Here is a 27,725-nt window from a genome sequence, read left to right as displayed (position 1 = left end):
AAAAAAAAAAAAAAAAAAAAAAAAAATGAGTTTCTCCCGGTTGGGTGTGGTGGCTCACACCTGTACTCCCACCACTTCGGGAGGCCACAGCTGTAAGACCACTTGAGCTCAGTGGGCATCCGGCCTGAGAAGCACAGCGAGACCCCGTTTCTACTAAACATAAAAACAAATTAGCTGGATGTGGTGATGTGCCCCTGTCGTCTCAGCTACTTGGGAGGCTGAGGCAGAAGGATTGCTTGAGCCCAGGAGGTGGAGTGCGCACGTCCCTGTACTCCAGGCTGGGCTGCAGAGTGAGAGTTTGTCTCAGAAAAAACAACAACCAAAAAGTTCTTTATATTTCTAATGTGTTAAAAGCGATTTTAAAAAAAGATTTGAGATTTTTAAAAAAAATGCTTTGTGCTGATTTTGAAGTGGAATTACTTATATGAATAGTGGGTTCTATGGGCTGAACTGTATCCCCCGCCAAATTCACAGGTCGAGTGAGTCCTAACCCCCAGGGGATCAGGACTGTGACTGTGTTTGAAGACAAGGTCTTTAAAGAGGTGATTAAAGTAAAATGAGGTCACTAGGGTGGGCCCTGCTCGAAAGCACAATAGTCCTTATGAGAAGAGGAGATAAGAAGAGGAGGTGAGGACACAGACACACACTGAGCACGACCCTGTGAGGACACACACACACACAGAGGATGACCCGATGAGGACACACACACACACACAGACACACACACAGACACACACAGAGAGGACGACCCTGTGAGGACACACACACACACACTGAGCACGACCCTGTGAGGACACACACACACACACACACACTGAGCACGACCCGGTGAGGACACACACACACACACACACACACACAGACACACACACACAGGACGACCCGGTGAGGACACGGGGAGAAGCCGGCGTCTCCAAGCCCAGGAGCGAGGCCTCAGGAGGAGCCGGCCCCGCCCACACGTGGATCTCAGACCCCCAGCCTCCAGGTCTGTGGCCGAGGAGGCCCCTCTTGTGCCAGCAGTCCTGACCGTAGTACTTTACTATGGCAGAGGCTTCGCAGACCGAAACAGCGGGTATGAGAAAGCTGTCCATTAGCATTCAAAAACAACGAGTGAAGCACGTTCTCCCCACTCTGGAGGGAGGCCGGGCGAGGTCAGCTCTCACCCCGCAGTGCTCCGGATGAGGCGGGAACACGCCTAACGCGCTTTGCTGCCCCTGGGGAGAAGCCGGGTGGCTCGTGCCCCGGCGGCGGCGGCGGCGGCTGGCGTCGCAGCAGGCGTCTCCTGCTGATGCCAATCCCAGCGCTGACTCACAGCCTCGCTCTGTGGGGGCCGGAGAGCACGCGTCCGGGCGGAAAGAGAAGCGCAGGCGTCCTTGAAAACAAGCATCATGCCCCCAACCTGGCTGTGCTGCCGCGGCGCCCTGCAGTTTTGCCCCAGGGATAGAGCGGCACCCTGACCGGTACGCTCTGATCCATTCGGGAGCCAGATAATGGCCTCCCCAAAAACGGCACAGCGCAGACCTCCTGAGACTAACTTCACAGGAAAACAGGAAATGATCAGGGCTCTCGGGAGAACCGCTTGATGAGTCATTTCTTTCTAATGCCAGAGAACAAAAGAACACGTCCTGAACAGCCCATGACAGACAGAGGATTTCCACAGAAGGCTCATTCCTAGGCTGTAGGGATGTGGGGACGGCTCGCTTCATGTAACACACTCCAAGGTGGGCCGGATGTGGTGGTGCAGGCCTGTGATTCCAGCACTTAGCGAGGCCAACGTGGGAGGATCGCTTCAGCCCAGTTCAAGACCAGCCTGGGCAACATGGCGAAACCACCTTTGCAAAAATCGTAACCGAGGCAGTGATGACAGCCAAAGAGGTTAGACCTGGCCGACGCCATGGTGCTTGTAACCCTTAAGCTGTCCTTGTTCATTCCTGGGCATAGGCCAAACTAACTTTAGGAGGAAATTCAGTTCATGATTTGACTCTGAAACAAAACTGATAAAAGCCTTTTCCTGAAAACACCTCCTCCTTGCGTGGGGATCAATCTGCCTTTATAGAACTAACAGATTAGCTACACGATGAGAAATCATGTTTTAGTGCTGGGCGCAGTGACTCACGCCTGTAATCTAGCACTCTGGGAGGCCGAGGCGGGTGGCTTGCCTGAGGTCAGGAGCTCGAGACCAGGCTGACCAGTATGGTGGAAGCCCGTCTCTAATAAAAATACATAACTTAGCTGGGCGTGATGGCGCGCGTCTGTAGTCCCAGTTACTTGGGAGGCTAAGGCAGGAGAATTGTTTGAACCCAGGAGGCGGAGGATGTAGTGAGCCAAGATCACGTCACTGCACTCCAGTGTGGGCGACAGAGCGACACTCTGTCTCAAAAAAAAAAAAGAAAGAAAGAAATTACGGTTTAGGGGTCATGCAGCCTCTGGCTCCAAGCGTCTGAACCCCCCAAATCGCTCCTGCGGATAACGTCACTATTGTAAAACCTAAGTCCGGTGCTTGAGATGTTTTGCACAAGACCAGTCTGGCCAACATGGTGAAACCCGATCTCTACCAAAAATACAAAATTTAGCCAGGCATGGTGGAGGGCACCTGTCATCCCAGCTACTCAGGAGGCTGAGGCAAGAGAATCACTTGAACCTGAGAGGCAGAGGTTGCAGTGACTAGAGAGTGTGCCACTGTATTCCAGCCTGGGTGATAGAGTAAGACTTCAGGTCAAAAAAAAAAAAGGAAATAAAATAAAATATGCATATGCACACACATAAAACATATACTTATGTGTTTATACCTATATAAAAGTTGTATACAGATATATAAAGATATTTGTATACATATATAAAGACATTTATATACCGACATAAAGATACATACACATGTGTATATAAAGTGTGTATATATATTTATAATGTAAATAAAGGTATATACACAAAAAGGCGTAAGTGCACATAAAGAAATTTGTACACACATATAAAGATATATCCATGTGTACATATAAAAGTGATAAATATACACATACACATATAAAAGCATATATCCATAAAGGTATATATGTACATATATGAAGATATGTATAAGTAAAGGGATATATTTAATTATATATGTAAAGATGTGTATTTATATAACATACACATAAAGTATAAAAATGTATATAAAATGTATATGTATTCAAAGATATACGTAAAGATATATTAAAAATATAAAAAGATATATTAAAAGATGTATATATAGATACATAATTATATATAAAAGCCTATATTGATATATAAATATACAGACATACACAAATATAAAACACATATATGTATAAAGATACATAAGCATGTATATAAAGTCAGAAATATACATATAGAAAAACATTAAAAACCCATATACATGCATATGTAAATGTGTTTATGTATATTTAAAGCATATAGAGACACAAATAATCGATGTGCGAACATTTGTGTACGCACAGATGGAGGTGGCTAAGCACGCGTGTGCATGAAGCTGTGTCGAGGCACAGACAGCCACACTTCCGCATGTGGAGTCTAAGCAGAGATGCTCACACGTGTTTCCATGGAGCCTGAATCTGTTCATTTTGTTTCCATCCCGTCCACCAGCCCGGAGAGGCGGACAGATGTCCAGTCCGCGACGCCTCCGATGCAGCCCCGGGGCCTTCTCCGTCAGCCCCTGCACCAGCCTATTGTCCACCCGTGACCAACTTTGCCCCGGGACTGGGCGTCCCTCTCTCCCGAAGCTCAGGCCTCTCACCACCCTCCCTGAGCAAATCCACGTGTCCCACCTGGAGAGGCTCAGCACCTACCTGCAGGTGGCCTGGGCCTGGGCCTGGGAGGGTAGTGTCCGTCATTGCGGTCCCCATCATTGAAGTACCCTGTGGGTGGAGCACATGGCATTGCTAACGCGTCCTCTCCAGAGGTCCCCTTCACAGCAGGTCCGCGTTGGGGGCACTGGGGCAGGTTTTGGAGGAGAGCGTTCGATGCCAATGGGCTCTTGGCAGGATGCCCACGGGCTCTTGGCAGGATGCCCACAGGCACCAGGCATTAAATGACCTTGTGGGTGGCCGCCCAGCCTGCAGGAGGCATGTGCAGGGCCCAGGACGGTGGCAGGGTGGCCTCATAGTGTGGTCGCTTGCCCTCTTCTCCTCAAAGCCCTCCCAGGGCTGACCGTGAGCTGGGGTGCAGCTCAGGCTATGGTGTCTGCCTGCGGCCTGGACCCCTCTCTCGGGGTGCCCCGTCTCACAATCCCGTGCCCTTCCCTCCTTCCCTGGATGTTCCCATTGCTCCTGCCTCTGGACCTTTGCACGCCCCTTTCCCTCTCCTCCCTCCTGGCCGTCCTTCCTGGATGAGCCAGCGTCGCCTGTCACCACGTCCCCCTCCAGCTCTCCTTCTGTCCCGCTCCCACCCAGGCCGTCCCCTGCTCAGAATCCTCCACCACCATGTCCTGTCCTGCCCCGAGTCCTGAAGCAAGGCTGAAGGAGACTTGGGGCTTTTCCTTCTCTCCTGACGGCTCCTCTTGGCCCATCAACTAGGCACCCGCCGCGGGCTTCGCCATCACCACAGGCAGGCTCCTAACCCCCTGCCCACCCCTGCCCCCGGTGTTGGCACTGGCCGATTCCCCAGGTCTCCACAACACACTCCCCCTTTCCCTTTCAAGTTCCTGCTCAACTGTTTTGTCTGAAACGTGCACCATCCCTCTGTGTGTCGGCGTCCAGGGCACCGCCGCTGCCCGCCCCAGTAGGCTTGTTTCAGCCATTTCTTCCTGCTCCTTGCTGCCCCGACACGAGACCTACCTGCTTCCTCCCCAAAAAATAAAGAGGTACGTGGAAGACGGAGAAGATCCCAGAGCCCTGAGACTCCGCCCAAGAGCTCTCTCAAGACCGAAGGCCGCCCACAAGCCTCAATTCCTACAACGTCCTTGCGGCCCTCACAAACGTCCCACTGCCGCATTGACGTGGGCCTCCGCCGTCTGACGGCCTCTGCCATAGACTCAGCTACTGCAGGCTCAAATGAGAGCCTCGGAGACCTTCCTCGTGTGGTTCCTGGACTCCTAATTAAGCCTGGCACTCCACCTTTCCTCTCCAAGATTGGCGCATAGAGAAGTAACTAGGTCTCTGGGCGTCTACAAGAAATCCATGCTCACGTGCACCACCGTCACTCTGGGGTAGGAAAATGCTGAGTCGGTTTATGAAACACGTGAAAGCCAAGGCAGCTGCTGTGACTCACGCCTAGAGGCGCAGCTTGTTGGGCGGTGGAGTCCGGAGGATTGCTTGGTGCCGGGAGTTGGAGACCAGCCAGGACAAAATGGTAAGACCCCCCTGTCTCAACAAAAAAATGAGCTGAGTGTGGCGGCTTTCCCCTGTAGTCCTGTCTGCAGTAGGCTGAGCCCAGGAATTGGAGGCTGCAGTGAGCTATGATCACACCGCATTTCAGCCTGAGTAGCACAGAGACTGTTAGAAAGAAAGAAAGTAAGAAACAAAGAGAAAGAAAGAAAGAAAGAAAGAAGGAAGAAAGAAAAGAAAATGTATAAAATGCAAAACGCAGGGTGCTGCTTGTGCTTTGCTTCAGCAGGAACGCTCCCTCAGCAAGGACTCTCCAGCGGGCAAGTGAGTGCCTCTAATCGGATCCTGCAGTGGCACAGGCCTGTGAAGCTGAAGTCCCGGTAGCAGGCACAAAGGTTCTGGGGAGTGCAAGAGCCATTGCACTTGGCTTAAAAGGCTGTTTCCTAGGGCTGGGCGCAGTGGCTTACGTCGGTAACCCCAGCACTTTGCGAGGTCAAAGCAGGAGGATCACTTAAGGCCAGGAGTTTGTGACCAGCCTGGGCAACATAGCGAGACCCTGTCCCTAAACACACAAACAAACAACAACAACCACGAAGGAAAAATTAGCCAGGTGGGGTGCTGTGTGCCTGTAGTCCCAGCTACTCAGGGGGCTGAGGTGGGAGGATTGCTTGAGCCCAGGAGGTGGAGGCTGCAGTGAGCTGTGATCCTACCACTGTATTTTAGCCTGGGCAACCCAGTAAGTCCCTGTCTCAAAACAATAATAAAAACAGGGATGTTGCTAAAACAGATTTTTAATTTTCATTTTTATTTATTTTTGAGATGGAGTCTCACTCTGTTGCCCAGGCTGGAGTACAATGGCATGATCTCAGCTCACTGCAGCTCCGACAGAATTCCACCTACCAGGTTCAAGAGATTCGCCTGCCTCAGCCTGTCAAGTGGCTGTGATTACAGGTGTACACCACCATCCCTGGCTAATTTTTGTATTTTTAATAAAGGCAAAGTTTCACTATGTTTTCCAGGCTGCTGTCGAATTCCTGGCCTCGAGTGATCTGCCTGCCTTCTCTTGCCAAAGTGCTGGGATTACACGCTTGAGCCACGGTGCCTGGCCCAAAACACTTATAAAATTGTTTTAATACTTATTACTAGGCTGGGCCACCATAGCTAGCGCTTGAAATCTCAGCATTTTGGGAGGCTGAGGGAGAGTATTGTTTGAGACGAGGAGTTCAAGACTAGCTTGGACCACATAGCGAGATCCTGTCTCTGAAAAAACAAATTAAAAAGAGTTGTGTATGGTGGTGTGCATCTGTAGTCCCAGCTACTTGAAAGGCTGAGGGAGGAAGATGACTTGAACCCAGGAGACCGAGGCTGCGATCACATCACTTCATGCCGGCGAGGGCAAAAGAGCGAGACCCTGTTTCCAAAGTAAATAATAAAATAAAATAGTAAAATAAATAAATAAATACTACTCATTACCTCCACTGTTGCCGGAATTGCCAGGCTGGGGCTGAGGGCGTGGCTTCAGCGTTGGGTAGATAACTGTTGGAAAACAGGATGATTTTAGAAACATAACGACATATTTCAGGTAGCTACCATCTATAAACAGAAAAGCTGTCACTGCCCATCCCCTTCACAGAGCTTATTAATCATTTAGACAATATTCACAACACTATTTCAGAGCTCACAATTAAAAAACACTTTCACTGTGTACTCTACGCTTACCCCACTGGCGCTTCCAGCAAGGAATCTGCGGATCTCTGAGATTAACAGGGCAGAAAGTCTTCTGTTGACGTTTCCCTGTTTAGGGCTATTACAAATGCCACCACTGTTATAGAAGTCAGTCACCAGTATGAGGATGAAAGCGTCTGACCCTTTGCTAGTGTGTCATATTTCCATCTTGCTGGTTCACACCCTTTCATTTGAATTTGGTTCTTGTTTTGAGACAGGGTCCTGCTCCGTGGCCCAGGCTGGAGTGCAGTGGGGCAATCGCAGCTCCTGCAGCCTCGACCTCCTGGACTCAAACGATCCTCCCACCTCAGCCGCCCATGTAGCTCAGACTACAGGTGCACAGCACCATGTTTAGCTAACTTTGTTAATTTTTGTGGAGACAGGGTCTTGCTATGTTGCCCAGGCTGGTCTCAAATTCCCGGCCTCAAGCAATCTTCCTGTCCTGTCATCCCAAAGGGCTAAGAGCCTAGGGATCAGCCACACTGAGCCCGGCTTCATTTAAATTTCTTAAAACTTTTGCAATGACTTTTGCACGTTTGTGAAGTTTACTATGAGCTTTGTCTCCCAGAGACTCTTCTTTATTTTATTTTTTTTAAGATGGAGGCTTGCTCTGTCACCCAGGCTGCAGTGCAGTGGCGTGATCTCGGCTCACTGAAACTTCTGCCTCCTGAATTCAAGCCATTCTCCTGCCTCAGCCTCCCGAGTAGCTGCGATTACAGGCGCCCGCCACCACGCCCGGCTAATTTTTCTATTTTTAGTAGAGATGGGTTTCACTATGTTGGTCAAGCTGATCTCAAACTCCTTACCTCAGCTGATCCGCCTGCCTCGGCCTCCCAAAGTGCTGGGATTACGGGAGTGAGCCACCTTATCCAGCACTGCCCCAGGACTGTTGCAGGTGACATTCTTTCTGCCATGACCTCCCTCCTGTTCCCTGTCCATCACTTTACACACTCCCTAAATATTTGAAGAACCCACTTGTCACCTGGAAAAGCATTAGCTCATCCCTCCTGCCCCAGCTTAAATGTCCCTTGATCCTATTGAAGCAGTCAAAATGAAATAATCGATGCGAGTTCTTTGCACAATGTGAGTCTGTATCTCCAGTACCTTTTTGTTGCTGGGCTAGAAACTATTTTCTGTACCCATTTTATATTCCTGTACCTGGCACTCCCAGTACCTGGCAAGTGCTTACCCACATTGGGTCGAGATGAAATTAATTCACAAAAAACCCATCCATGTTGTTCTCAAAGTCCTTCTTCAGCACAGACATCAGAACACTGGAAATCTGGGCTGAGAATGACTGGTTTGTCATTTCTCCGAATAGTTTCTTTCTCTTTTTCTTTCTCTTTCTCTAGAAACTTTCTCACTCTGTTGCTCAGGCTGGAGTGCACTGGTGCAATCATAGCTCACTGCAGCCTCCACCTCCTGGGCTCAAGTGATCCTCCTGCCTCAGTCTTCTGAGTATAGCTGGGACTACAGGCGTGGACCACCATGTTCTGCCTGGATTCTACTTTTTCCTTTTTTTATGAGACGGAGTCTTGCTCTGTTGCCCAGGCTGGAGTGCAATGGTGCAATCTCAGCTCCCTGCCACCTCCTCCTCCCAGGTTCAGGCAATTCTCCTGCCTTAACCTACAGAGTAGCTGGGATTACAGGTGCACAGCACCATGCCCGTGTAATTTTTGTAGTTTCAGTAGAGACAGGGTTTTACCATGTTGGTCAGGCTGGTCTTGAACTCCTGACTTCAGATGATCCACCCGCATCGGCCTCAGAAAGTGCTGGGATTCCAGGTGTGAGCCACTATGCCTGGCCTAGACTCTCTTTCGAGGCCTCTAAAATGAAACAGCTGTGGGGATTATGGAAGCCTGGGGGCCAAACAGAGGAGTGGGGACCAGACACGAGGGAGCTTTGGTTTCCAGGGCAGAAGACACTGCCCGGAGCTCAGGAGCCGCGTTCGTGGCTTGGTTCAGGACGTCTCTCAGCCTGTCCTGCCCTCAAAATGACTTCCTCTGTGAGCTTCCCCTCGTCCAGTCACACACAGAACCTCCGACTGCATTCATTCCTGGGCTTACTCCTGAGGCCTCTCTCCTGGGCTTGGAGACGCCGTCTTCTCCCTGTGTCCTCTGTGTGTGTCTGTGTCCTCACCCCTCTAACTAGGACACCAGTCCTATTGGATCAGGACCCACCCTAGTGACCTCATTTTATCTGAATCTCCTCCTTGAAGGTCCCATCTCCAAAGACAGTCACATTCTGAGGAAACTCGGGGTCAGGACTTCATCGTATGAATTTGCCAGGAGACATAATTCACCCCATAACAGCTGCATCAAACAGAATCCATGCCTGTCTTGTTACTTTCAAGACGAGGGCTAGGGGACCGGGCGCAGTGGCTCACGCCGGTAATCCCAGCACTTTGGGACGCCAAGGTGAGTGGATCACAATGTCAGGAGTTCGAGACCAGCCTGGCCAACATGGTGAAACTCCATCTCTACTAAAAATACAAAAATTAGCCAGGCGTAGTGGCAGGCTCTTGTCATCCCAGCTACTCAGAAGGCTGAGGCAGGAGAATCGCTTGAACCCGGGAGGCGGAGGTTGCAGTGAGCCGAGATTGGGCCACTGCACTCCAGCCTGGGTGACAGAGCAAGACTTCATATCAGAAAAAGAAAATGAGTAAAATAAAGTTTGCATATACACACGTATAAAATATATACTTATATATGATATTTATACATATATAAGTTGTATATAGAGTTATAAAGATATTTATATACATATAGAAAGACATTTGTATACCTACATAAATATGTATACACATGTATATATAAAGTTATGTGTATAACACATGTGAAAGTATATCCACATAAAGGTCTATATATATATAACGTATAAAGATATACACATACATATATAAATATATACATAATATATAAAAGCATATATAAAGGTATATATGTACACATATAATGATATATATAAATAAAGGCATATGTTTAATTATATATGTAAAGATATATATTTATATAAAACACATAAAATATAAAAATGTACATAAAATGCATATGTATTTAAAAATATACATAAACATATTAAAAAATAAAGATATATTAAAAGAAATACATATAGATACATAAATATATAAAAAGCATATATGTGCATATAATCATAAAGATAAATAAACACATATAAAACATGTACATATGTAAAGATATATATAAGCATATATATAAAGTCAGGAATATACATGTGAAAACTGAAAGGTATCTACGTAGTGTAGATATACAAAAGCATGTATGCACACACATGAAAAAACCCATATACATGCATATGTAAATGTGTTTATGTATATTTAAAGCATATAGAGACACAAATAATCGATGTGCGAACATTCGTGTACGCACAGATGGAGGTGGCTAAGCACGCGTGTGCATGAAGCTGTGTCGAGGCACAGACAGCCACACTTCCGCATGTGGAGTCTAAGCAGAGATGCTCACACGTGTTTGCATGGAGCCTGAATCTGTTCATTTTGTTTCCATCCCGTCCACCAGCCCGGAGAGGCGGACAGATGCCCAGACCGTGACGCCACCGATGCAGCCACCGGGCCTTCTCCGTCAGCCCCTGCACCAGCCTATCGTCCACCCGTGACCAACTTTGCCCCGGGACTGGGCGTCCCTCTCTCCCGAACCTCAGGCCTCTCACCACCCTCCCTGAGCAAATCCACATGTCCCGCCTGGAGAGGCTCAGCACCTACCTGCAGGTGGCCTGGGCCTGGGCCTGGGAGGGTAGTGTCCGTCATTGCGGTCCCCATCATTGAAGTACCCTGTGGGTGGAGCACATGGCATTGCTAACGCGTCCTCTCCAGAGGTCCCCTTCACAGCAGGTCCGCGTTGGGGGCACTGGGGCAGGTTTTGGAGGAGAGCGTTCGATGCCAATGGGCTCTTGGCAGGATGCCCACGGGCTCTTGGCAGGATGCCCACAGGCACCAGGCATTAAATGACCTTGTTGGTGGCCGCCCAGCCTGCAGGAGGCATGTGCAGGGCCCAGGACGGTGGCAGGGTGGCCTCATAGTGTGGGCGCTTGCCCTCTTCTGCTCAAAGCCCTCCCAGGGCTGACCGTGAGCTGGGGTGCAGCTCAGGCTATGGTGTCTGCCTGCGGCCTGGACCCCTCTCTCGGGGTGCCCCGTCTCACAATCCCGTGCCCTTCCCTCCTTCCCTGGATGTTCCCATTGCTCCTGCCTCTGGACCTTTGCACGCCCCTTTCCCTCTCCTCCCTCCTGGCCGTCCTTCCTGGATGAGCCAGCGTCGCCTGTCACCACGTCCCCCTCCAGCTCTCCTTCTGTCCCGCTCCCACCCAGGCCGTCCCCTGCTCAGAATCCTCCACCACCATGTCCTGTCCTGCCCCGAGTCCTGAAGCAAGGCTGAAGGAGACTTGGGGCTTTTCCTTCTCTCCTGACGGCTCCTCTTGGCCCATCAACTAGGCACCCGCCGCGGGCTTCGCCATCACCACAGGCAGGCTCCTAACCCCCTGCCTGCAGGGAAAAGACCCCATAAGTGTGGAGGCAGGAGCAGAAGGCCTCAGCCTGTTTCCCTATAAATAATGAAGAAGAAAGTAACTAGAAATATAACAGTAGTTAGTAGTTATTAGTTATTCATATGGGATCGTAGTTATTTATAGGTGATCTTTATTCTTTTACTAATGCGTCTCAGGTCGGAAGTGTGAACCTGGGGTGACATCGTGAAATGAATGACCCTAAGGCAAGGTGCTCTAAGTCCTCTGTCACGCCCGCATAAGGGCTGCTGGAGGGCGCCTCGGCTGTGCGACAGTGTCAGCGCTGTGAAAGCGCCTGCTGTTCAGCCAGCTAGGGAAGATGTCCCAGATGGCCGAGACATCTCCTTCCTCAGGGCCGTGAGGAGAAAAGTCCGCTTCTCCAAGCTCCCGTGGTAAGCCCGACCGCCGTCCGGGAGGCCCGCGGACCTCCGGGGACTTAACTGTCTCTGTGGTGCTGCGCTTCAGCGGTCACGTTCCATGGCTACTGTCAAGTTCTGCTTCTGCACCTGCTTCCTCTTTTCTTAGAAGATATGAATTAATAATAGTAACATAAATCTTAGTGACCTTGTTATTTCTTGACAAGTATGGAAAAAGTGCTGATGAATTATGCTCCTTATCTCACTTGGGGTGCAAAATTCCTGAGCCCCACCTGCATGCCACGCCCTGTTTTACCCTGTCCCTAGTCACCGACCACCAAGACCACGCCCTACCTACGCCCTACCTTCCCTGCCCCCAGATTTGCAACTCAATAAAAGTCAGGGCGTCCCGGTATTCGGGGCCACTGCTGGTCTCCGCGATCTGGGTAGCTGTGGACCCCCGGGCCCAAACTCTCTTTTCTCAATCTCCATGTCTTGTGCCTTTTATTTCTACAATTTCTCGTCTTGGAACCAGCAGGGAGGAGCTCACAGAGCCTCGTAGGGCTGGACCCTACACCTGCCCACCCCCAAGGCAGAAGTCCAGCTCCCCAGGTCCCCACAACCCATTCCCCTTTTCCCTTTCAAGTCCCTGCACAACTATCTTATCTGAAACCAGCACCATCCCTGTCTCTCTCGGCTCCCAGGGCACCGCCGCTGCCCAACCCAGTAGACTTGTTTCATCCATTTTGGTCAACTGTGTGATTCCGTCTTCTTTGAATTTTTCTTTGCAGCAAATGGAATGATCATATCCCTCTTAGTTGCCTCATAGTCGCTCTCCTCCATTTTCTTTTTTTTTTCTTGCCATCCTTCTGTTTTGGGGTAGGAGCTATGTATCCACAATTTGTGCTCTCTAACCAGAATTTCCACATCTGTAGATCCAATGGCGCGATCTCCACTGACTGCAAACTCCACCTCCCGAGCTCAAGCGATTCTTGTGCCTCAGCCTCCTGAGTAGCTGGGACTACAGGCAAGGTTATGCTTGTATTGAAAATATTTCAGGCAGGGAGCGGTGGCTCACGCCTGTAATCCCAGCACTTTGGGAGGAGTTTGAAATCAGCCTGGGCAACATGGTTAAAACCTGTCTCTACTAAAAATACAAAAATTAGCGGGGCGTGATGGCACATGCCTGTAGTCCCAGCTGAGGCACAAGAATTGCTTGAACCCAGGAGGAAAAGGTTGCAGTGAGACAAGATCGCACCACTGCACTCCAACCTGGGTGAAAGGATTGCATGAGGTTGACAGTTGATCACATATCATCCACAAGAAGAGCCAACGGGCTCAATCCTGCCTACGTAGAATTTGGTTTCTTCTTTCATTGTTTTATAGCTGCAACCTCTCTCAAATGCCAAGACACAATTTAGTCACTGTTTCCAGCCCTTCTGAACCTATGCATTGCTCAGTTTCTCTGTCTCTCAGCTATGGCTTTCATTTTTTTTTTCTTTTGAGACAGGATCTCGCTCTGTCACTCAGGCTGGAGTGCAGTGGCATGATCTTGGTTCACTGCAACCTCCATCTCCTGTGTTCAAGTGATTCTCCAGCCTCAGCTTCCTGAGTAGCTGGGACTACAGGTGCATGCCATCATGCCTGGCTAATTTTTGTATATTTAATTAGAGATGGGTTTTTGCCATGTTGGCCAGGTTGATCTTGAATTTCTGACCTCAGGTAATCAACCACCTTGGCCTCCCAAAGTGCTAGGATTACAGGCGTAAGCCACTGCCCTGGACCAAAAGTTACCTTTTTAATTGAAAAATAAATAAATAAAATGAGGTGAAATTTACACATAAATTAACCATCTAAAAGTGAACACTTCGGGGGCATTTAGAACATTCATAACATTGTGCAGCCACCATGAAAGGAGACCTGGAGTTCATCGAGCAGTCACTCTCCTTTTCCCTCCAGCTACTGGCAGTCACAACACTACTTTGGGTCCTAGGGATTTGCCTATTCTTTAAATTTCATATTCATAAAAATATCCGCTATGTGATCTTACATGTGTCTGGTTTCTTTCTCTTTGCAAAATGTTTTTGAGGTTCAACCACTTTGTAGCAATGATCAGTGCTTCACTCCTCTTCAGGGCTAAATAATACTCCATTGTGTGGGTGGACCACGTTTTGTTTATCCATTCCTTCCACTGATGAACATGTGAGTTATTTCTACCATTTAGCTATAATGAATAGTGCTGCTGTGAACATTTGTGTACAAGTTGTTCTTGCAACACCTGTTTTCAATTATTTTGAGTATACACCTAGGAGTGGAATTGCTGGTTCATAGAATAACTCTGTATTTAACATTTTAAGGATCCACGAAAGTATTTGTTCACAGTGGCTGTACCATTTTAGACTCCCACCAGTCATGTACAAGCATTCCAGTTTCCTTACATCCTTGTCAACACTTGTTATTTTCCATTTTCGATTTTAGCCATCCCAGTGCTGCTTCAGTGTGGTTGTAATCTGCATTTCCCCAATCACCACGTTTTGCTCTTAATATCTGTAAAACATCCTCAAGCATCCAGCCATAAGCATCTGTTCAAGGACGTTGCCTCAGTTTCTCCCAGCCGAAGAGTCACTCACCTGAGTTTGGCTTCTTGGTGGGTTCTGTGAACAAAGAGAGAAAATAAATGCAATATGCATTGAAGATTCATCACAAGCACAAAGAAAGGGCCGGGCACTGTGGCTCACACCAGTAATCCCAGCAGTTTGGGAGGCCGAAATGGGCAGATCACACTGTCAGGAGTTCAAGACGAGCCTGGCCAACATAGTGAAACCTTGTTTCTACTAAAAATACAAAAAATTAGCCGGGTACGGTGTCAGGCGCCTGTAGTCCCAGCTACTTGGGAGGCTGCTGCAGGAGAATCACTTGAACCTGGGAGATGGAGGTTGCTGCAGTGAGCGAAGATCGCGCCACTACACTCCAGCCTGGGTGACAGTGTGAGACTCCATCTCAAAAAAAAAAAAAAAAAAAAGGCCATTAACACCCCGATGAAATATAAAAAGTAAACGACAAAGCAATGGACACAAATTCCATGGTATATTCGGGAAAGAAAGCAAGGAAATGCCCTTAAAATCCATTCAAAACCAATCTGCCCTCGAGGCTGTGAGGCTGCCCACAGGATGGCCAGAGCCACCACAGAGCCGGACGGTAGGCGGGGCAGGGAGGGCGGCAAGAGCAGCTTCTAGAATGACAGCTTTTCTCACTTTCCTTCATTCACGAATGTATTCATTCAGCAAACATGGATCGTGTGGATGTGGACCTCAGGTCGGGAGCGCTCACTTTCACTGGCAGCTCTGTAAGTGAAGGTGAGCAGAGAAGCTGATGGGAGAATGGAGAAGAAGTGTGCTCTGGGAGGGGAGATTGGGGGCCATAGATTCAGATCAGGCTGTGGGAACTTAAGGATTGCTTGAGCCCAGGAGTTTGAGGCCAGCCTGGGCAACGTAGTGAGATTCCGTCTCTACAAAAAATCAAAAAAATTAGCTGGGCATGGGAGCACACACCTGTAGTTCCAGCTACTTGGGAGGCTGAGGTGGGAGGACTGTTTGAGCCAGGAAGTCAAAGCTGTATGGTAAGCTATGATTGCACCACAGCACTCCATCCTGGGCAACAGAGCAAGACTCCCATCTCAATAAAAAATAAAATAAAATAAAATAATAAAATACCAGCATACTTCTAAACTACAGGCTTCAGAAGCACAGACCTACCAAGAAATGAGTCTGAGACTTTTAGAGAGTGTGTAAAAGTTTGTCTCAAGGCGTCTGTAATCTCCTGTGAAGAAAAGACATCTCAACACCAAGAAATTCCAAACACCGGCCCAACCCAACTCCAAAGTCACTACGCAGCTGATGCTATTAGACTCAAGCTGAAAGGAGAAGGCTCCCCTTGAAATACTGGCACTTACCAGGGTCATCAAGGGCGTCTGCCAAGTCAAAGTCTCTTTGACCTATTGGGAGCAAACAGGGCATAAGTCACACCGTGATGGAAAGGCCAGAATCCCCCTCATTCCTCACCTCACGCTGCTTCCCTCCTCCTGCAAGCCCAGGGTCGCCAGAGCACTACGACTAACCATGAGCTATGTGGAAGATGCAACCACCACCTCCATCTACTCCCAGAACATACTTCTCTCCCAAAGGAAGACCCCTGTCCCCACTCAGCAGTCACTTCCTCTGCTGCCTCCCCAGCCCCTGACAACGACTAATCCACCTTCTGTTGGATCGCCTGTTCCATGAATCGCCTGTTCTGCAAATTTCGTATAAATAGAATCCTACAATGTGTGGTATTTTGTGCCTGGCTTCTTTCACTGAGCATGAGGCTTTTGAGTTGCATCCACATTGCAGCCCATGCCAGTATTTTATTCCTGCTCATGGCCAGGGAACTTTGAAGGAAGCCTCTCTCCGAGCACATAGACTTCTCTCCTGGACCGTTCCACTCACAGCTTAGGACTGGCATTTCCCCCATACATAAACACACACACACACACACACACACTCATTCTCTCTCACACACACACACACAGAGAATCTAGGTTGAGAGGGGCTGCCCTAGGAAAAGGTGAAGCAGAACAATATGCGGACCCTGGATCCTTGAGAGAGTGTATGGAGCAGAGGACACCTTTGCCACCGCACCTGGCTGCAACACAAACAAGAGATAAACTTTTAATTCTTTCGGGGCTGTTTGTTACAGCAGCCAGCCTATACTGACAAATACAGGGTCAGGAAGCAACCTGTGTGCACAAGCTGAGGTTCCCACCTGATCCAAAAGCAGTTAACCTAATGAATGTGTCTGCGGCAGAGAGGAGAACATTCCCACCTTTGTGACTCATCATTGAAAACACACTGCAGAATTCGTGAGGATGAAGGGTCCCTCCCACTGATATATATGCACACCTTGCCTTTTGTTCCTCCCTTGCCCCCTGCCAGTACTACCCCTGTAGAGAAACCACCACCAGAGAACTTATCAGGAGGTAGAGGATGCAGGCGGGAGGGCATTGAATCAGCGCTCCCTATGCATTGAGTTCTGTTGCAGTAATACCAGGCATCCAAGCAGCTCATCTGCCCACCCGAGGATGTTGTTATCACCAGCATGCACATTTCCCAAAGGAAGAACCTGAGCTTCCGGGAGGTTCAGGACAAGGCAGGAGCACAGTCAGAATCTGCAGAATTGTCCAGGGGAAACAACCTCTTGCTCAGACACTAAGCCCTGGAGGAGGCTAAGCCTGGGGGAACCAGGTAAGCCGTCGGTGCTGGGTCTCCTCCGCCTCCGATGTCTGTCTCCCTCCCAGAAATCTGTCTGCCTGGGTGTTGCTTGCTCTGGGGGAAGGTTCAAGGGCTACAACATAGATTCGTACAGCCTGTGGCATGGCTCCAGCCAGATGCCGCCAGGGCAGGCTTTGCGGCCCCTTGTGGAGGTGATGAGGGCCTCTCCGAGCAGAAGGTGTATCCCCAGGCAGGAGTGCACACAGCAGCTGCCCCTGGTCCCACACAGCCGTTCCCTTCCAACCTCTCAGATGACGTTCTCTGCTGCCAGTGATGGCTACAGGCTCACCTTTAAGAACGACCCGGGTCTTCTTTGCTTCCTCCAGCTCTCTCTGTATTTTTTTTTTGTATGTTCGTTTTTTTAGACGGACTCTCGCTCTGTCACCCAGGCTAGAGTGCAATGGCACAATCTCGGCCCACTGCAACCTCCACCTTCTGGGTTCAAACAATTCTCTTGCCTCAGTCCCCTGAGTAGCTGGCATTACAACTGCATGCGCCACCATGTCCAACAAACTTTTGTATTGTTAGTAGAGATGGGGTTTCACCATGTTGGCCAGGCTGGTCTCGAACTCCTGACCCCAAGTGATCTGCCTGCCTCGGCCGCCCAAAGTGCTGGGATTACAGGCGTGAGCCACTGCGCCCGGCCTCCTCCAGCTGTCTTGGTCATCATTGTCCAAGCTGCTGAGACTGGGCTGCAGGACAGGAGCCACGTCAGCCTCCTGGATCCGTGAGATATTTCCCCTCCAAGGCTGTCAGCAGTTCCAGTCGAGACACCTGTCTAGGACCCCGGAGTTCAGCATCTCGGCTATGGACGCACCCTGAGAACTCCAGTCCCCGTTCACTGTTGACCAATATCCTTCACTGTGTTGTATCTCAGGCCAACCCAGCAATTCCAGGTATCCGCTAAGCAACCACTTTACAATCTCCTCCTGTCTGTGCACCCGGCCCCTCCCTCCTATTTCCCTAAATAACCAAAGGTGCCTCGGTGTTCTCTCTCCCCTCCCAGCCCCTCCTCTGTGAAATGCGGTTGCATAAACCAGGCAGGTGGCAGCTCTGTTCACCCTGCAGCAGGGGGCCAGGTTGCAGAGGAGGCTCCTTCAACTTTGAGATGCTCTGGACGGCCCTGGGTGGTGGCAGGAATTGTACGGGGTGGAGTGTCACAGAGAAAGTGGAGGAGGGTGGTTTGGGGCTTTGCTAGGTTTCAGGGGTTGCACTGCAGCCAGAAGTTGCTGCATGTGTGACTCACACACACGAGGCCATTGTCGGTCACACCCAGCCCTCGTTACATAAATCGGGCGGACTCTGGCAGCGTCAGGCGGCCTGGGCACTGAGAGAGTCTCCAGTCCTGCCCGCCAGGCAGGAAATCTATCTCACAGGCGGGGCCCCCGTCCTCTCTCCTCTCCAGGCAGGTTGCAGCAAAGCCACGGCTGGGGTCCTCATGGGCTGGGAGACGTCCCAGGTAGACCACGCTGACTCCGGGGTGTCTGGCTCCAAGGTCAGGAGGTGCACGTGACGCTTTTGCTTTCCTGGGGTTCATTTTCCACTGGGAACATAAGACAGGGCAGGAACAGGAGATGTGTTTCCGATTTGCTTCGCCGATTTGCTTCAGTGAACTCATCGGCTTTCAATCAAATCCTCGTGTTCTGGGATCCTCATTTTCTGCTGGGTCTATGACATTGGTCCTCGGTTGCTGGTGTCCTGGAGATGTCGATTAAATGGCTCCTGTGGGTGGGTGGGAAGGCCGCGCGTGACAGAGGAGCCCCCAGTAAAGCTGCCCTTGGGACCCTCCAGAGCAAAACCACAAGATGTCGGCTTGGAGGCGTTCTTCTGTAGCCCACAGGCACCAAACCCCTGCTGGATTCAAAGATGCTTCTTACTGGACTTCGCCTGCTGCCCGCATTCTTTACGTGGATTCAGACCTACAAGTTGTTCGGGCTCAGGAAACCATACCCCAAGTGCAGGCCTCAGCAGCCTCGGAAGCAGAAGTTGCTCTCAGAACTTTTCCAGCCCTCCTGTGTCTGAGTCCCATTCTCCCCTGAGGCACTATAGGAACTAGAATCTCTCTTCCCCCAGGCGGGTCCTAGAAACAAGAATGCCTTTCCCCCAAAGCCAGCCACAAAACCTAAAAACAGGACTCTAACTTTCCCTCCATCCTATCTGTATCAAGACTGGCCACAGGGAAATTCCCTGACCTGCCTGGTCTGGGTGTCCTAAGACCCGCATCCCAGAAAGGGTCCCGCCCCCACACCCAGCAGGAAGGACCACTGCTCCAAGAGGCCAAGAGGAGTCTAGACAGACAATCCAGTCTCCCCCGAGTGGCGTGTGCACATGGGTTCCTCAGGACCTGGGTGACACGCGGACTATGCTTCAGCAGGTCTGGCCAGGCCGAGGACACAGTGTTTCTCATCAGCTCCTGGGGGACGTTGAGGCTGCAGATCCATACATCTCACTTTGCAGGACAGAGACTAGGCAATGGCTTCCCAGAGCTGCTACAATAAAATCCCACAGACTGGGCAGGCAGCTTAAACAACAGCCTTGATTCTCCCGCAGTCCTGGAGGCAGGAGGTGTGAGATCCAGGTGTGGGCAGGGCCGGCTCCTCCTGAGGTCTCTCTCCTGGGCTTGCAGACACCGTCTTCTCCCCGTGTCCTCACAGGGTCGTCCCTCTGTGTGTGTCTGTGTCTTCGCCTCCTCTTTTTATAAAGACCTCATTGTACCCTTCTCACCCGTCTAGAGACCCTCTCTCTAAACACAGTCACGTTCTGAGGTCCTGGGATTAGGCCTTCAATATGTAAATTTCGGAGGTACACAACTCAGCCCTTAACAGAGATAACTCACTCATTGGAATAGGAATGTGTTTGTCTGCTGGGGCTGCCGTAGCAAAGTCCCACAGGCCAGGCAGCTTAAACAGTAGACGCTGATTCTCCCACAGTCCTGGAGGCTGGAAGGGCGAGATCCAGGTGTGGGCGGGCTGGCTCCTCCTGAGGCCTCTGTCCTTGGCTTGTGGATGCCGTCTTCTCCCTGAGTCCCCACGTGGTCGTCCCTCTGTGTGTGTCAGTGTCCTCATCTCTTCTTTTTATAAGGCCCGTAGTCCAGCTGGAGCAGGGCTCCACCTGTGACCTCATTTTACCTGAATCGCCTCTGTAAAGACCCTGTCTGCAAACACAGTCGCGATTGGAGGTCCTGCGGGCTTCCATTTATAAAAATGAGGAGGGTACGATTTGGCTCACGACAGATTGAAACCACGGGACGTAGTCAGCTGCAATGGACATGCCATTGGACAGCCCGGTTCAGTGCACACAGCCCGGGTTTGGGGATCTGCAGTTTCATCTCAGCCACATCGCGTACCTGGCCCACGCCCTCAACAATACCTCCCTTAATTTTTTTTTTTTAGGCAGAGTCTCGCTCAATTGCCCAGGCTGGAGTGCAGGGGTACAGTCTCTGCTCACTGCAGTGCTATGGTGCAATCTCAGCTCATTGCAACCTCCACCTCCTGGGTTCAAGCAATTCTCTCACCTCAGCCTTCCGAGTAGCTGGAATTATAAGCACACACCAGCACCATACCCTGATAATATTTTGTATTTTCAGTAGAGATGGGGTTTCGCCATGTTGGCCAGGCTAGTCTCGAACTCCTGACCTCCGGCGATCGCGCGCCTCGGCCTCCCAAAGGTAGACAGCTTGGGGAAAGAGCTTTGCAAAACTAGACGTTCTTCAGCATGGAGGAATTGTCATTAATATATAGAAACCCACCGACTGTTACGTGATGACTCTGGAAGTCATCCCAGTCCCGGGCCTTGGATGAAAAACACAGGCTTCTAGCACAGATCTGTGGAGCGCCAGGTTCACACAGCCATTGCAGTATCTGCCTCAGGACATCTGCCCAAATGCCTCGCAGACCCTACAGGGTGTGAGAATCAGCCCAGAATCTGGCCAAATGCAGATTCTGGGTCAGCAGGTCTGTGTGGGGCTATAATTATGCTTTATTGTGATTATAATAAAATAAGAAAATATTTAAAAAAATCTCAGGAGGCATTCATTCAGGTTTAAAGAAATGTTCTTAGGTTGAAATGCACGTTTCTCTCTTTCTTTTTCTTTCTTTCTTCTTTCCCCTCCCTCACTTGCTTCCTTCCTTCCTTCCGTTCTTTTTCATTCTTCTGCTTTTGCTTCTTCCTCTTTCTCTTCCTCTTCTTCCTCGTCTCCTTCCCTTTCCTCCTCCTCCTCCTCCTTCTTCTTCCTCCTCCTCCTCCTTCTCCTCCTCCTCGTCCTCCTTCTTCTTCCTCCATTCCTTCTCCTCCTCCTTCTCCTCCTTCTCCTCCTCCTCCTTCTCCTTCTTCTTCCTCCTCCTCCTTCTCCTCCTCCTCCTCCTCCTCCTTCCCCTCCTCCTCCTCCTTCTCCTCATCCTCTTACTTCTCCTCCCCCTCCTCCTTCCCCCCCTCCTCCTCCTTCTCCTCCTCCTTCTCCTCATCCTCTTACTTCTCCTTCTCCTCCTCCTTTCTTCTTCCTCCTCCTCCTCCTCCTCCTCCTCCTCCTCCTCCTTCTCCTCCTCCTCTTTCTTCTTCCTCCTCCTCCTTCTCCTCCTCCTCCTTGTCCTCCTTCTCCTCCTCCTTCTTCTTCCTCCTTCTCTTCCTCCTCCTTCTGACAAAGTCTAGCTCTGCACTGAGGCTGCAGTGTAGTGGTGTAATCAGCTCACCGCAGCCTCGAACTCCTGGGCCCAAGTGATCTGTCTCCCTCAGCCTCACGAGTAAGGAAAACAAACGTATTTTAGATAGATAGGTCAATAGATAGGTAGATGGGATACGTGATAGATAGATATTGAAGGTAGATATTGGAGATACAGATGGATGAACAGATGCATGGATAACAGACAGATAGACAAAGAGATAGATGGATAGATGATAAACAGATAGGTACATTTCTTAGATGAAAGACCAATAGAGATACAGGTACATATAGAGTTAGATAGAAATGTATGTTATTGGTTCTATTTCAAAAATACTCGCCCTGCTGATGCATCTGCCCATCTGAAAGCTCTGCCTCTGGTAAGAGATTTCAGTGTGCGGTGGTCGAACAGATGAACCCATCCGTGCCACACATCCTGTGAGGGGAATCAGGGAACTCCCTGGTTTCCCATCTGAGCACGATGTACAACAGAGTTGGAAGAGACTGTCCTGGACATATACCCCTTTCTTTTAATTTATTTTTAATTGATGCATAACAGCTGTACACGGCTTCAGGGTACACCTCATAGTTCAATACATTTATATAATTCGTAAAGGTCAAATCAGCATGCTTGGAATATCCATCCACCTTAAACATTGGCCTTTTCTTCATATTAGAACCACTCTCATTCTTCAATTTTGAAATATACAATAGATTGTTGTAAGCTAACGTCACCCTATGAATCTACCAAACAGTAGTAACCTATTTCTTCTATCAAACCCTACAATTTTCTTTTTTTCCCCTCAATAAATGACATTTCATACACTGCCCTGCGGGATTTCACCTTCTGGTTTTCTCAGCTGTTAGAAGACCAGATCGTGTGGCGTTTCCCTTCATAACCCTCTGGATTTGACAGCAAATACCAATTAAAGACAACTGAAATGTGGGCTGCTAGAATGTCAACCTCTATTCATTAGAAATAAGCCATATTGTTATTATCTGGTTTTGTATTGATAATTTAGTAATTACAATATTTTTTACAGTATATTAACCATTAACAATACTCTGTTTCCTTTGTTTTATATTAAGTTCCGGGATACGTGTGCAGGATGTGCAGGCTTGTTACATAGGTATACACGTGCCACGGTGGTGAGGTGCACCTGTCCACTCACCAGCGAGGTATGAAGCCCCACGTGTATTAACTATTTATCCTGACCAATACTCTCAATACTCTGTTTCCTGAAGTGCTTTGTAGCAATCCTCCCACCAGCCTTGCAGAATGTTTCTGGGGTCTTGCAAATGTGCCCCATCTCTAGCTAGTGATGGCCGGAGATGTAACAGTGTCATCTATGCATGTAACTCATTACCCAGGACACACCCGGCTGCTGCGTGCACGTCATCTCATTTACACAGAAGTGCCCCGATCCAGACCTCACTGCCTTTCCTGTCCCTCCTGCGGCCTCCCTATGGGGCGTTCCTTGTGTCAGAGGCACTGGAACCAGAGCGACTCCACCTTGAATAGGGGCTGAGTAATATAAGGCTGAGACCTACTGGGCTGCATTCCCAGAGGGCGAAGGACGAGATTGACGGTCTGCACAAGACACGGGTCATAAAGACTTTGCTGATAAAACAGGTTGAGTGAAGAAGCTGCCCAAGAGTGACGAGAGTGCCCCCTGGATGTCCTCACTGTTACAGTCCCATCAGCGCCGTGGCACTGGCAAATGCCATGGCAGCGTCAGGAATTCTGCACGGTCTAAAAAGGGGAGGCATGCATAATGCACGCCTTGCTTAGCATATCATCGAGAAATAAGCATAAAAGCAGGCCGCCAGCAGCCCTTGGGGCCGCTCTGGCTGTGGAGTGGCCATCTATTCCTTTACTCTCCTAACAAAGTCGTTTTCACTTTACCATTCGCCCTGAATTCTTTCTTGCGCAAGTTCCAAGAAGCCTGTCTTGTGGTCTGGGTCCGGACTCCCTTCATGTAACTCTTGGAGAAGGAACGATTCTGATTTTCAAAGACAAGCCTTGGGATAGAGAAGGATGCTCATAGGGAGCCTTCCCAGAGAGACATGCAAGACAGCTGAGAATCTGCGGCCAGCTGCCCCCGTCCAAATCCTCAGTGCCCCAGTTTACCCATCTGTGATGGTTAATATTGAATGTCAACTGGATTGGAATGAAGGATGCAAAGTCTTGATCCTGTGTGTGGCTGTGAGGGTGTTGCGAAAGGACATTAACATTTGAGACGGTGGCCTGGAAGGGGCGGACCCACCCTTAATCTGGGCGGGCACCGTCTAATCAGCTGTCAGCGTGGCCAGGATATAAACGGGCAGGAAAATGTCGAAAGAGAGAGCGGCCCAGTCTCCAGGCCTCCATCTTTCTGCTGTGCTGGACAAGCCCTCAAACATCAGACTCCAAGTTCTTAACCAGTTTTGGAACCTGGACTGGCTCTCCTTCCTCCTTACCCAGCACACGGCCTACTGTGGGGCCTTGTGATCATGTGACTTAATACTTAATAAAATCCCCTCTCTCTATACATTGATTCCATTAGTTCTGTCCCTCTAGAGAATGCTGACTAATACACCATCCGTAAAATGACGTCGAGCACGACACTCCCGTCATCGGGCTGAGGGACAATCAACTAAGTTAATAAACATGCAAAGTGCATAAGAAGTGCTGCTGTCATTCAAAGAATTTAGCACAGGATAGGGTGTGGGGGCTCACATTTGTAATGTCAAAACCAGCCTGGACAACATAGTGAGGTCCTGTCTCTACAGAAAATTTTAAAAAATGGTCAGGCGTGGTGGCCAATGCCTGTACTACCAGCTACTCTGGAGGCCGAGGTGGGAGGTTTGTTTGAACCCCTGGGGTGAGGGCTGCAGTCAGCTATGATGGAACCACTACACTGCAGTCTGGGTGACACATGGAGACCCTCCCTCAAAAAAATTAAAACACATTTAAGGAAAGAAAACAACTTCTGTCATAACTGCATTTAATTCCACTACCCTCCCAAACACTGCGGCTTAGCCTTACCTGCCTTGAACGTGCTCAGAACACTTCCATTAGCCAAGAGTCGGACAAATCATCCAGCACAAACTCTACTTTATAATGAGGTGTTGCAGCTCTCATGTAATATAGTGAATATTGTACTGAAACTGAAAAATAGAATGATTGTATGGGCCGGGCGTGACGGCTCACATCTATGATCCCAGCACTTCGGGAGGCTGAGGCGGGTGGATCACCTGAGGTCAAGAGTTCCTGACCAGCCTGGCCAACATGGTGAAACCCTGTCTCTACTAAAAACACAAAAGTTAGCTGGGCGTGGTGGCAGGCACCTGTAATCCCCGCTACTAGGGAGGCTGAGACAGGAGAATCACCTGAATCCAGGAGGTGGAGGTTGCAGTGAACTGAGATTGCGCCACTGCACTCCAGCCTGGGCAACAGAGTGACATTCCGTCTCCAAAAAAAAAAGGAAAAAAGTTGTATGGGTACTGACAGTAGTTTCAGTTTCTGCTGAATGCTTACCAGTTCTGCACTATTGTAAAGTCGAAACATCTTAAATGGAGCCATCGTAAGGCGGGAGCTGTGTGTACGCTACACTTTGTAGAAGGCGACTTGCCCGAGGGTCTATGGTTAACCTTTGGCTCTTACTGTGAATGATAATACGCTCCTGGAAGTGCTTTTCTGGGAAGGTGGGTTCACTGTTCAACGTCTCCCTGTAAACAGAAGCTAATGAATGCATTGCTGTGCTGTCCAGTTACTAGCTGAGATCTCAAGACAGCAAGGAATCATACAAGAGTATTGATGCAGACCATAGACGACGTACACCAGGATCTGTTTATCCCGGCAGTGCCTCCGCCCATAAAGAGCAGACTCCTACCTTCATGACTTCCAAATCCTTCAGCAGGATAAACAGGAAGTGCTGCTTCCGGAGCATCTGAATGACGTTGTTTAATTCCGAACAGAAATACTTCTCTCTCTCTCTCTTTCTTTGTTCAACAAATTCCTCAAGTTTTTATTGGCTCTCTTGTTCTTTCTTTTCCAGAGGTAAATTTTTTTTTTTTAAATATATTTTTTATTATACTTTAAGTTCTGGGGTACATGCAGGATTGTTACATAGGTATACACCTGCCTGGTGCTTTGCTGTCTCCATCCCCCCCATCACCTACATTAGGTATTTCTCCTAATGCTATCCCTCCCCATTCCCCGCCCCCTGCTATCCCTCCCCTAGCCTCCCATCCCCTGCTATCCCTCCCCTAGCCCCTCACTCCCTGCTATCCCTCCCCATCCCCCCGCCCCCTGCTATCCCTCCCCTAGCCCCCCACCCCCTGCCATCCCTCCCCTAGTCCCCCACCCCCTGCCATCCCTCCCCTAGCCCCCCACCCCCTGCCATCCCTCCCCTAGCTCCCCACCCCCTGCTATCCCTCCCCATCCCCCCACCCCTGCTATCCCTCCCCTAGCCCCCCACCCCCTGCTATCCCTCCCCTAGACCCCCACCCCCTGCTATCCCTCCCCAGTCTCCCCATCCCCTGCTATCCCTTCCCTATTTCCCCACTCCCCAATAGGCCCCGGTGTGTGATGCTCCCCTCCCTGTGTCCGTGTGTTCTCATTGTTCAACACCCATCTATGAGTGAGAACATGCGGTGTTTGGTTTTCTGTTCTTGTGTCAGTTTGCTGAGAATGATGGTGTCTCACTCTTGAGATTCGCCTGAGTGTTCCATTCTCCGGAATCGCCACATTAAAATGACCAGAGAAACTTACTCAGTTGTTATTCAAATCCTATACTTTATGAGCTCGTTAGAGTTTCTCTCATGGCACTAAAAACTCTGATCTTGGAGTGTGGGACAGCCAGCCTGCAGGTTCATACTGAAGTTTTTGATGTAAACATTTCAGGTGGTTTTAATTTGCAAGAAGGAATGACAGTGTTTATGAAAAGGTTTAAACATCTGAACAAATGCAACCTTTCAGGCAAAGGAATCTCTAGTAATCTGTCCCATGGGGTAAAGTCATTTCAACTCTATTTTTGCCATATGGAAATGGTCAGGACTCATTTTTAAAATCAGAAGGAAATCATTTACATTCCCCACACGCCCAGTTGTGCTTAGTTCATGGAGCTAAATAGGCCATTTTTTTAAAGGTTTGGGACACGCAGATTGAAACCAGAAAATACGGTGAATATCTAAGTGCTGTCATCTAGCAACCTGCCTTCGTGGATCTAACTCCCAAATCCCAAATTGGAGCAGCCAGTCTTCTCCCTCCCCTCTCAGCCACCCATCTCTCTTAGTCTCCTTTGTAATCCCACGTGGGGATCTCCCTCAAAGCCAGAAGCCTCTTACCTCGGGCGTGCATTAGCAAACACAGGACTGTCAGGCCGTGGAGTCCCCGCCAGGGTTCCATGCTTTGCTTCAGGATGCAAAGTCCTCAGCGGAATCCCCGACCAGGCGGGCTGTGAGACCCAGCCTCTCCACGCTCCTCCTGTCGACTTCTGGTTTCCCAGCCTGGAAGGAAGGGAGGCGATGTCTTCAAGTGGAAAATATGAACTGAACTGCCAGAAACAAATGGGCTCCCAGCTCCCAGATCCCAAACTCCACAGCTGAAAACCTGTGGGACCAGTGCGTGCATGCTCAGTCATGTCTTGGAGCCAGCCTACCCCGGCCGCCCCAACCAATCTGCAGCAGCGCAGAGGATGGGGAAACTGGGGAGGTTACCAAGCACCAATGGGCATCTTGGGCTTCTGGAAGCTGGCACACCTGCTTGGCAACTCTGCTCACTGAGGGCGTGGGTGCTGCAGCAAGTTCAAAGCCACCAACCCAGAAACCAGGGAAGACACTGCCCGCCTGCAGCCCTCCTCCTGCAGGACGTGACAGCACA

At 49.7% G+C, this 27,725-nt stretch overlaps 1 protein-coding gene across 1 annotated transcript; it reads right to left on the bottom strand.

Moving 5' to 3' along the window:
- Positions 1 to 565: 565 nt before the first annotated feature.
- On the bottom strand, positions 566 to 27,589 carry XG (Xg glycoprotein (Xg blood group)). Its single transcript, XM_064370964.1, has 8 exons — positions 27,191 to 27,589; positions 15,849 to 15,890; positions 14,527 to 14,550; positions 10,744 to 10,812; positions 6,753 to 6,815; positions 3,804 to 3,872; positions 1,164 to 1,321; positions 566 to 658 (listed from the first exon to the last, which is right to left on the bottom strand). Exons 1-8 carry the CDS (start codon positions 27,249 to 27,251, stop codon positions 566 to 568), a joined length of 579 nt encoding a protein of 192 aa, XP_064227034.1. The 5' UTR covers positions 27,252 to 27,589.
- Between the last annotated feature and the right edge of the window lie 136 nt (positions 27,590 to 27,725).

The sequence above is a fragment of the Aotus nancymaae genome, unplaced genomic scaffold (assembly GCF_030222135.1).
Source record: "Aotus nancymaae isolate 86718 unplaced genomic scaffold, 86718_ANA_hifiasm-v0.15.2.pri h1tg000111l, whole genome shotgun sequence".
Lineage (NCBI taxonomy): Eukaryota > Metazoa > Chordata > Mammalia > Primates > Aotidae > Aotus > Aotus nancymaae.
This window is presented reverse-complemented; position numbering and strand designations above follow the sequence as displayed.